This window comes from Aegilops tauschii, chromosome 3, assembly GCF_002575655.3.
Source record: "Aegilops tauschii subsp. strangulata cultivar AL8/78 chromosome 3, Aet v6.0, whole genome shotgun sequence".
Taxonomy (NCBI): Eukaryota; Viridiplantae; Streptophyta; class Magnoliopsida; order Poales; family Poaceae; genus Aegilops; species Aegilops tauschii.
The window spans coordinates 345236657-345247710 of record NC_053037.3 but is presented as its reverse complement, the minus strand read 5'-3'; the positions used below and the strand labels follow the sequence as shown (position 1 = coordinate 345247710).

General features: G+C 47.8%; 1 protein-coding gene across 1 annotated transcript; it reads right to left on the bottom strand.

Moving 5' to 3' along the window:
• Nucleotides 1-466: 466 nt before the first annotated feature.
• LOC109749285 (ethylene-responsive transcription factor 3-like) lies at nt 467-796 on the bottom strand. The gene has a single exon (XM_020308252.1). The coding sequence runs from the start codon at nt 794-796 to the stop codon at nt 467-469; it is 330 nt and encodes a 109-aa protein (XP_020163841.1).
• Nucleotides 797-11054: the final 10258 nt, after the last annotated feature.

Genomic DNA, 11054 nt, shown 5'->3' with positions numbered 1-11054 from the left:
ATTCCCGGCCCATTTTTTAGCCTGATTTGCGTCGGCGCGGACACAAAACGGACGGGCGCGCGCTCGCTCTCTTTCCTCACCGGGCCCGCTGGTCGGTGGCACATTGGATTCACACCCTCGCCCGCCTGCTACGTCGCCGACGCCGCCGGCCATTTTTTCAGATAAAATGGATACATAGATAGTTCTAGCGTACACAGATAAAAGAAAAAGACCACTACTCGTCGTTTTCTGACTCCGACTCGGTAATGTCCTCCTCCGACGTCTGAATGTAGGCGTCAGCAAGCTGCTCGTCTTCAAAGTCCCAACCCGACGTTTCTCGTAGCTTCAGTTTCAATTGAGCTGCCTGCTTCCGCGAACGCTTGTCCTCCCGATAGGCGGCTTGCTCCCTCCTCCTCGCGTCCCTCTCCAACCTCATTTGCTTGTAGAACTGGCGCACGTCGACGATGTCCTGCGGGAAGCCTCCGCACTACACCACCAAGGCTTCCACGTCCTTCTCCGCGATGGCGAGGCGACGCTGCCGCCTCCGGTGGACACGACGATCCTCGTCGGTGAAAAGCCGTGGGAGAGGCGCCAGATCCTGCGCCCGCTGGCTCGACACGTTGGGAAAATTCATATCCCGACGAGGCCTTAGGAGGCGCCACACCGCCGCGTCGTGCGCGCGGGCCGCCTCCTCTGCGGTGTCGAAGGTGCCAAGGATGAGACGTTTCTCGCGAAACCAGATCTTGGAGGAGAAGGCGCCGGAGCGGCGCTCGCGGACTCCGCGAAAATCCGGAGTGCCCAGGCGGCGGATCGACATGGTGGCGCAGAAGCGGCGAGAGTGGGCGGCGGACAGAGTGTGGAAGGAGCGCCTTCTTTATAACGAGCGCCGGCCGCGGCGCGCGCGAACCTTTCCCGCGCGCTGTAGCGCCAAAACCAGGGCGATGGCATGATCTAAAACGCGCGCGGTCATGAAATGGGTCGGCCCGTTGGGCGCACTGCCGACCCAAAACTAAAAGAGGGCGGACGACGGGCGGGCGGGCGGCCGAGCCAAACGGACAAAAACGCTGCGTTTGGGTCGGCCCGTTGGAGTTGCTCTAAGTGACGATGCTTAACTGCGGTGTGGCGTCGACTCGCTGATCTCGCTTCATTTGCCTCGTCTCTGTAAACGCTGAACCGACACTGTGGTACACTGGTACTAGAGCACAGACGTCCTGTTCTGAATTCCGTATACATACATTTCCGCGCATGTGGAGGCACGTGGGAATGGGACGGCGGAGGAAAGAGATGGGCAGTGGAACGACGTGCCGACCTCGCAGTGCACGCTAGTACTAGCTCGTGACGATCAATGCAACCGACATGCTGCTCTTGGTTGCGCACCCGGTGCCCTACTCCAAACTTCCAAAGTGATAAAACACAGGCACCCCACTCCGTACGTAGCCGCGAGCAAATCCATGGCCTTCGCTTCTGCTTCGGCGCGTAAAATAACTTGAACAGGACACGAGAGATTTTGGTACGTTGCGTTGCGTGGGTTGGAATCAAGAAGGTGGTGGTTACGCCGGACCGGAGGGGCCGCACGGCATCTGCCCGCACAGCACATCAATGGCCCCGCCCCTTCCTCTTCTAGACCTCTACTGTACGCCCCCCATGTGGAGAAGAAGAGTCCCGTGTCCTCCGTTCGCGGTGCCTCCTCCCTCCCATATCTTCTGCACTGCCCCGTCCGCCGCGCCGATGGGTGGGGGCCATGCCGCATTGCATGCCCCTCCACCGACGCCTTCTTTTCTCTTTCGCCCATTTCCTGCACTGCACACCTTGAGCTCTTTCAGTCCCATCTTGTCGCGTGTGGCAATGCCCTTTTGAACCCTTTTCATTCCAATCTTCCTGTGAGGCAGTAAGCGGCTGCTCGAACGTCGGCACCGGCAAATGGCGATGATCAGCAGATCAGACGAGCCGTGGGCTTCCGGGTCTAGTAGCACATTCTAAGTTGGTATGAACTTAACTATTATGGCCTATTGGCAGATCTGGATGCAAAGGAATGACAAATTTTTTTAGACAGATCAATCCAAGTCTCTCCTCCTGGAGAGTGCTACTTAAAAGAGACCTTGTCCTCCTACAGCACAAAGTACAGCTCAAGTATAAGCAAGTCTTTTATTGACTGGATAGAGTAGCACATTTAGAGCAACTCCAACAGGCCGACCCAAACGGACGGCGATTTTGTCCTTTTTTGTCCATTTAGGTCGGCCAGGCGGACACGAACGTCCGCTTCCGCGTTTCGGTCGGTGCACGCGCCCAACGTTGGCTCGATCCATTTTGACGGCGCGAGAAAAAAAAGAATACATGCATTTTTAAAATAAAAACAACATTAATTAAGCATTAAAGCCTGCCACGAAGGCCGGCGAGAGTTCACGCGTCCACATTTGCATTAATGAAAATTAAAAACAAACTAAACTATGAGGCGGCGCGCTGCCTAGGCGTCGTGGTTGTCGTCCTCGGGGTCCGTGAGGTCGATGAGCGTTGGCGCAGGGCCGGCTCAGGGGAACGCCGTGTTCCAGAGGGCGTTCATGTCGGGCGGGGGCTGTGCCGCCGCGGCCTGGCGCGCCACCTCCTCGGCTTCGCGCTGCTCGTCCTCGGCATCACGCTCGAGCATCTCGAGGTACTCGTCGTGGCGGCGCTCCTCGGCCAGCAGTCGCTGACGCCACTGCTCGAGGTACGCCGCCTCCTGCGGCGGCGTCGCCCCCATCCAGACCGGCGGCGCGTTGACCCACTCGCGCACTACTCCCGTCCAGGAGTAGCGCTCGATGGGGGCGGCTCCGGCTCCGGCTCCGGCTCGGCTTTGACAGGGGACGGCGGGGCCACCGGCGGCAGGACGCAGTTGCCCGCCGCGGAGAGGACCATGGCCGCCTCGTACGCCGCCTCCTCTTCCTTGACCGCCGCCACCCTGCGCCTCTCGTCCTCCTCGCTCTCCCGATAGACCGCCGCAACGGGGGAGTAGAGTGTGGCTAGATGGGGACGGGGGCTAGCTGGAAGCGGATGAGGACGACCCGCCGCACGGTCGGCTTAAAAAGGACGACCGCCGTTGCTGACGCGTGGGCCCGAGGTCATAAATTAAGCTGACCAAGAAGGCCGCGGGCAGTTGGACGACCGCCAGGTGAGGACGCGGCAGATACCGAGAAGGCGTGCGTGGCGTCCGTTTCGCGTCCGCGCCGACGCATTTGGGACGCAAATTTGGGCCGCAAATGCGTCGGCGCGAACGCGAAGCGGACTCGATTTGGGTTTGAGTCGGCGCGTTGAGTCTCCTCTTTTGTCCGCGCCGACCCAAACGGACGGCGGCGGACGAAATGGGTCGTCCCATTGGAGTTGCTCTTACAGACGTCTTAATTTCAAGAGGTTCACTAAGAGAGGAATTGGTTAGTGGTAGATTTTTTGGTTTTGGCTCACGCCCTGTATTTTCTTGTACATATGCTCTCTGATTAATGAAAACTATACCGTAGAACAATTGTTTCTACGGTTTTCGCCTAAAAAAACATTGTATGCCGGGGTGAACTCCATGAGAGACTACGCGCACTAATTGAATCAATCATGACGCAGGAAACATTTGCCTAGTACTACATTCGCCCCAAATTACTTTTATCTTAGAAGATTGCGAGGATAAAACGGTTATCTAGTTGGGTTGTTCTCAATCATTTCTGAGAAATGTCCAGTTTACCTCATTGATTTCTTTGGACGAATCTCTAGAGTCGGTGCATGTAAGGGCATCTCTAACACCGTTCATCAAAACGGATGAGGAAAGGGCGTGTTTGGTTGCCCGTATTAGGCCCAACCAAGCCCGTGCGGGAGGAAAATGGCATGTTTGGTTACCTGTGTTCACTGTTTGGCCTGCATCACACGACGTTCAAATCACCTCCCAGCCAGACCCGCAAGGAACCCCAGAGTCGGCAGTTTTTCCATAGCCAGGCTCGCGGGATGTACGTGGGCGGCGGCGGCTACACACGAGGAGCCACGCTTGAGAAGTCGTGTTGTTTCCCGAAGCGCCGAAAATAATTCTCACCTTCCCTCGCCGCTCTCTCCCCTCTCTCCATTCTCCCACTCTCACACCGGCGGCGGCGATCAGCGGATAATGTTGCCGAAGTGCTGCGGGTGATCTTGCTGATGTCGATGCTCGGAGAACAACACATTTCCATGGTGTTCTAGAATTTGGTGTGAGCACCCGAGGAAGAATGCCCTCCATCCTATGCCCCCGGGGAAGGGGTTGGGCTTGGAGTTCAGGGCAATGGAGAGGTAGAAGAGGAATGAGAGTCAGAGAGGGTTAATCGAGTGCGGTGTTGGGTAAGTCATGAGCGTTTGGGTGAGTAAATATAGGGTGTTGGACGATAGGATTTAATGCCGATCAACCTTTGAACTTTGTGCTCTTCATAATGCAGATCGAGACGGAGAACAAGGGCAAGGAGGTGGCGCCAGCAATGGAGAAGGGCAAGGAGGTGGTGCCGCCAACGGATGACGACGTGGTGTTGGAGGAGCCCCGCAGCGGCAAGCGCCGGAACTACGGGCACTACCATGAGGAGGGTGGGCCAACTCACTTCTGCAAGGTCATGCTTGCCCCCAAGTTGGAGTGTCTACCAATGCCCCTGGACTTCACAAAACATTTCCCGGTTGTGCCGATGGAGTTCAAGCTGAAGATCCACCGGCTACGCATGGAGGGTCACTATTCGGGTGATGAACGACAGGGTCACCCTCGATTAGGGTTGGGTACCCTTCGCCGCCATCCACTAGAGCAAGATGGGGTACATGATGACCTTCAAGTTGCTGACGCCCGACACACTCAAGGTGATCATCTTCAACGATGACGGGATTGAAGTGGTGACCAAGTGCGGGAGGCACGACGACGCCTTCAGCGTGAACGTCTAGGACAACTCTCTGTTGCGCCTGCTAGTTTGGTATCGACTATGTCGTACTGCTTTGCTTGGAAACTGCTTGGTTTAAGTGCGGTGCTATGTTTAAAACTATCTTTATATGCTATCTATTTGTGTGTCTTCGGTTTGTTCTACACGCTCTCTGTGTGTTGATAACCTCACCACTTCGACGAAGAGGTTACCAGACACATGCTTTGCATGTAACCAAACACCATGGCTTGTGTTTTCGCCTAAACAAGCGGGCAACCAAACAACCCACCTTTTGTTTCGCCCCATGCAGGCTATGTAGGCTACCGAACAACATGCATATGTTGGTTTTTTGCCTCTTTACCCTCAGCCAGTGTAACACCCAATACGCGAGTCGCGGCTACAGAACAGTGGTGGGCGTGCGGGAACTGGTGAGGGTTCTCGTGGCGAAGCGCGCGAACATGCGGGGTTCGAGGGTGTGCGCGGGGCAGGAGCTGATGGAGCCTTGCGGACATGGCAGTGGAGCATAGTGAGGCGGGCGGTTGGAGCTGGGCGAGGCCCTGTGCATGTGCACGAGTTGCGGGAGGTGCACTGCGTGCATGCGTTGTGATGTGAGCGAGTATAGGTGTGCAACGAGTGTAACAGTAACCGGGCAGTGAAGCAAGGCATGAGCTTCAGCTCGTGGCCTAATACGTCTCCGTCGTATCTATAATTTTTGATTGTTTCATGCCAATATTATACCACTTTCACATACTTTTGGCAACTTTTTATATGATTTATTGGACTAACCTATTGATCCAGTGCCTAGTGCCAGTTCCTGTTTTTTGCATGTTTTTTGTATCGCAGAGTATCCATATCAAACGAAGTCCAAATGCAATAAAATTTCACGAAGAATTATTTTGGTATATTTGTGATTTTTGGGAGTTGGAATCACCGCAAACGGAGGCCCACACAGCCCACAAGACACTAGGGCGCGCCAGAGGCCCCTAGCGCGGTGGTGGGTTGTGCCCTCCTCGAAAATTGGTTAGCGCTCTACTTCGGGCGCAAGGAAGCTTATATCCGGAAAAAAGTCGTGTTCAAATCTCAGCGCAATCGGAGTTACGGATCTCCCAGAATATAAGGAATGGTTTTCGACCAGATTAGGGGAACGCGAAACAGAAGAGAACAAAGAGGGAGATCCAATCTCAGAGGGGCACCCGCCCCTCCGGCGCCATGGAGACCAAGGACCAGAGGGGGAAACCTCCTCCCATCTAGGGGGGAGGCCAAGGAAGAAGAGTAAGGAGGGGGGCTCTCTCCCCCTCTCTCCCGGTGGCGCCGGAGTGCCGCCGGGGCTAGGATCGTGATGGCGATCTACATCAACAATCTTGCTACCGTCAACACCAACTCTATCCCCCTCTATGCAGCGGTGTAACACCTCTTCTCCCCGCTGTAATCTCTACTTAAACATGGTGCTCAACTCCATATATTATTTCCCAATGATCTATGGTTATCCTATGATGTTTGAGTTGATCCGTTTTGTCCTGTGGGTTAATCGTGATCTTGGTTGGTATGATTGTATATTTTATTTATGGTGCTGTCCTACGGTGCCCTCCTTCTCACGCAAACGTGAGGGGCCCCTGCTATAGGGTGTCGCAATATGTTCATGGTTCGCTTATGGTGGGTTGCGAGAGTGACAGAAACTTAAACCCGAGTAACTGGGGTATGACATATGGGAGTAAAGAGGACTTGATACTTAATGCTATGGATGGGTTTCACGACCTTACTGATCTTTAGTAGTTGTGTATGCTTGCTAGGGGTCCAATCATAAGTGCATATGATCCAAGTAGATAAAGTATGTTAGCTGATGCCTCTCCCTGATATAAAATTACAAGAATGATTACCGGTACTTGTTATCGATTGCCTAGGGACAAATAACTTTCTTGTTGACAAAAGCTCTCTACTAAAACTAACTTAGTTGTGTCTTTATCTAAACAGCCCCTAGATTTTATTTACGTGCTCTTTATTATCTTGCAAACCTATCCTATCACACCTACAGAGTACTTCTAGTTTCATACTTGTTCTAGGTAAAGCGAACGTCAAGCGTGCGTAGAGTTGTATCGGTGGTCGATAGAACTTGAGGGAATATTTGTTCTACCTTTAGCTCCTCGTTGGGTTCGACACTCTTAGTTATCGAAAGAGGCTACAATTGATCCCCTATACTTGTGGGTTATCAAGACCTTTTTCTGGCGCCATTGCCGGGGAGCAATAGCGTGGGGTGAATATTCTCGTGTGTGCTTGTTTGCTTTATCACTAAGTAGTTTTTATTTTCTGTTCTAAGTTGTTCTCTATCTTTAGTTATGGATATGGAACACGAAACACCAAAAACATTAGTGGTACTTGCTACTCATGGAGATGGGGAACCTCCTAAAACCCTCGATGCTCGTTATGTGAAAAATATTATGCACTACTTTGATAATCTTGAGAAAACCCCATTCAACTTGATAATGGGAGTAACGTTGGATCAACACGAATACTTTAGGGATTATCGCTTGACACAAAAAGGAAAACTTTTATGGGATCAAATTGAAATGTTGCAATGGTATGCTTGGAATCTATGCTTGAGATATGATTATACTTGTTGCTCTAAGATTGAGGTTCCACACCTTCCCTATTCTTGTGAATTTAATGATAATGAAACCTTGGCTTCTTATGCTAGAGGTATATATGATTACTATGATGTGGAACGAATAGAAGAATTTGTTGCTTTTAAGGGTGCTTATGAAATTGAATCTTTGTTTGAAAAATATGAAGCTCTTGATGATGATGTTTATAGACCTGAAAATTTTGCCATCCTTAAATATTGCTATGATAATTATAAATACAATTCCGATATTGATGAATTTATTGAGAAAGTCTCCGCTGTCCAAGAAGAGACTAATATTTTGCAGGAGTATATGGAAGAAGAAATTGATGAAACTGTGAGCTCATTGGATGAAAAAGATGATGAGGAGAGCGAAGAAAAAGGAGGAAGATCGGGTTAGGTAGCCGTACCCACCTTCTAATGGGAGTAACTCTTCAACTCATACATTATTTAATTTCCCTTTGTGCTTACCGAAGGATGAATGCTATGTTAATTGCTATGATCCCGTTGATTCATTTGAAATATCCCTTTTTGATGAACTTGATGCTTGTTATGCTTGTGGCCAAGATGCCAATATGAATTATGCTTATAGAGATGAACTTGCTATTGTTCCTTATGTTAAGAATGAAATTATTGCTATTGCACCCACACATGATAGTCCTATTACATTTTTGAATTCTCCCAACTACACTATATTGGAGAAGTTTTCTCTTGTTAAGGATTATGTTGATGGGTTGCCTTTTACCGTTACACATGATAATTTTGATGATTGTAATATGCATGTGCTTGCTGCTCCTACTTGCAATTATTATGAGAGAGGAACTATATCTCCACCTCTTTATGTTTCCAACACGATAAAATTGCAAGAAACTGCTTATGCTATGTATTGGCCTTTACTTGATGTGCATGATTTTTTCTTGTATCACATGCCGATGCATAGGAAGAGAGTTAGACTTCATCATTGCTTGATATATGTTGCTTTGTGCTCACTACTAAATGCCAAATCATTGTTAATTCAAATTGGCTTTGATATACCTTGGGATCCGGGTGGATCCATTACTTGAGCACTTTATGCCTAGCTTAATGGCTTTAAAGAAAGTGCAGCCAGGGAGACAACCCGGAGGTTTTAGAGAGTCATTTATTTCTGTTGATTGCCTTTATAAAGTTAAAAAAATAGAGGGGAACTTAAAGCTTCACAAAAAGAAAAGTGAAAGTGAGATAGACGAGCACCGTGGAAGCGGGAGCTAGCCTTGAACTTTGTTCATGCCCATGGAAACTTTGTGAATCTTAATTACAGAAACTTTTCAACAAAAATAATTATCCCCTTGTACAATTCCATTGTATTATAAAAATAATGTGCCAAGATTTGCCTTTAGGATGTTTAATTACATTGCTTGTTGGTTTGTGCGGTGCAAAACAGAAACTTTGGCTGTAGTGCGTGATTTTACATTTTTTACTGGAACGTCAAACGGTTCTGAAACTTTTTGCACTGTCTTTCTATACAAATTGTTTATTTTTTCTAATTTTTTCAGAAATTTTTGAAGTACCAGAGGTATGGTGAATGTTCAGATTACTACAGACTGTCCTGTTTAAGACAGATTCTGTTTTTTATGCATTGTTTTGCTCGTTTTTATGAAACTATCGATTTCTATCAGTGGATTAAGCCATGAAAAAGTTATATTACAGTAGCTACAATTCCAAAACAAAATTTGAATTGGTTTTCAACAGTACTTAGAGTAGTGATTTTCTTTATTATACTAACGGATCTTACCGAACTTTCTGTTGAGTTTTGTGTGGATGAAGTGATCAAAGATCGAGGAGGTCTCGATATGAGGAGAAGGAGGAGAGGCAAGAGCTCAAGCTTGGGGATGCCCAAGGCACCCCAAGTAAATATTCAAGGAGACTCAAGCGTCTGAGCTTGGGGATGCCCCAGAAGGCATCCCATCTTTCTTCAACAAGTATCGGTATGTTTTCGTCTTCGTTTCATTCATGTGATATGTGCAAACCTTGGAGCGTCTTTTGCTTTTAGTTTTCATTTTTATTTCATGCACCATGCTGGTATGAGATAGTCCATGGTTGATTTATAGAATGCTCATTGCACTTCACTTATATCTTTTGAGTGTGGCTTTATAGAATGCTTCATGTGCTTCACTTATATCATTTGAAGTTTGGATTGCCTGTTTCTCTTCACATATAAAACTGTTGTTTGTAGAATGCTCTCTTGCTTCACTTATATTTATTAGACCATGATCTTTTGTAGAAAGAATTGAACTCTCATGCTTCACTTATATATATTTAGAGAGCCAAAAGGAATTGGTCAATTGCATTGTTAGTAATAAAATCCTACATATAACTTATGGATCACTGAATATGATATGTTTGATTCCTTGCAATAGTTTTGCGATATAGAGATGGAATATGTTGGAGGTACTAGTAAATGTTTGTGTTTAGTAAGAATATTGGTGTTAAGGTTTGTGATTCTCTAAGCATGCACGTATAGTCTCTCGTTATGCTATGAAGTTGGAGCATGATTTATTATTGATTGTCCTCCTTATGAGTGGCGGTCGGGGACGAGCGATGGTCTTTTCCTACCAATCTATCCCCCTAGGGGCATGCGTAGTAGTACTTTTCTTCGAGGGCTAATAAACTTTTGCAATAAGTATATGACTTCTTTATGACTAATGTGAGTCCATGGATTATACGCACTCTTATCTTTCAGCAATTTGCTAGCCTCTACGGTACCGTGCATTGCCCTTTCTCACATCGAGACGTGGTGCAAACTTCGCCGGTGCATCCAAACCCCGTGATATGATACGCTCTATCACACATAAGCATTATTATATCTTCCTTAAAACAGCCACCATACCTACCTATTATGGCTTTTTCATGGCCATTTCGAGATATATTGCCATGCAACTTCCACCACTTCCGTTTGATGACTTGAGCATTCATTGTCATATTGCTTTGTATGATCATATAGCTGACATAGTAGTTGTGGCTCAGCCACCGTTCATCATTTTTCATACATGTCACGTTAGATCATTGCACATCCTGGTACATTGCCAGAGGCATTCATATAGAGTCATACTTTGTCATAGGTATCGAGTTGTAATTTTTTATTTCTTTTGAGTTATAAGTAAATAGAAGTGTGATGATCATCATTATTCATTTTTAGAGCAGTGCCCCAGTGAGGAAAGGATGATGGAGACTATGATTCCCCCACAAGTCGGGATGAGACTCCGGACAATGAGAGAAAAAAATATAAAAAAAAAGAAAAAAAGAAAAAAAGGAAAGAAAAAAAAGGAAAAAAAGGAAAAAAAAACAAAGAGAGAAGGGGCATTGTTAGTATCCTTTACCACACTTGTGCTTCAAAGTAGCACCATGTTTTTCATATGGCGAGTCTCCTATGTTGTCACTTTCATATACTAGTGGGAATTTTTCATTATAGGATTAGATGCACACCCACTTAGTTTCATATTGAGATCTCATACACTTATAGCTCTTAGTGCATTCGTTGCATGGCAATCCCTACTCCTCACGTTGATATCAATCGATGGGCATCTTCATAGCCCGTTGGTTAG

Bases quoted from the DNA above. Each gene is read 5' to 3' on its own strand.
- LOC109749285 (XM_020308252.1), bottom strand. From the start codon at position 796: ATGTCGATCCGCCGCCTGGGCACTCCGGATTTTCGCGGAGTCCGCGAG.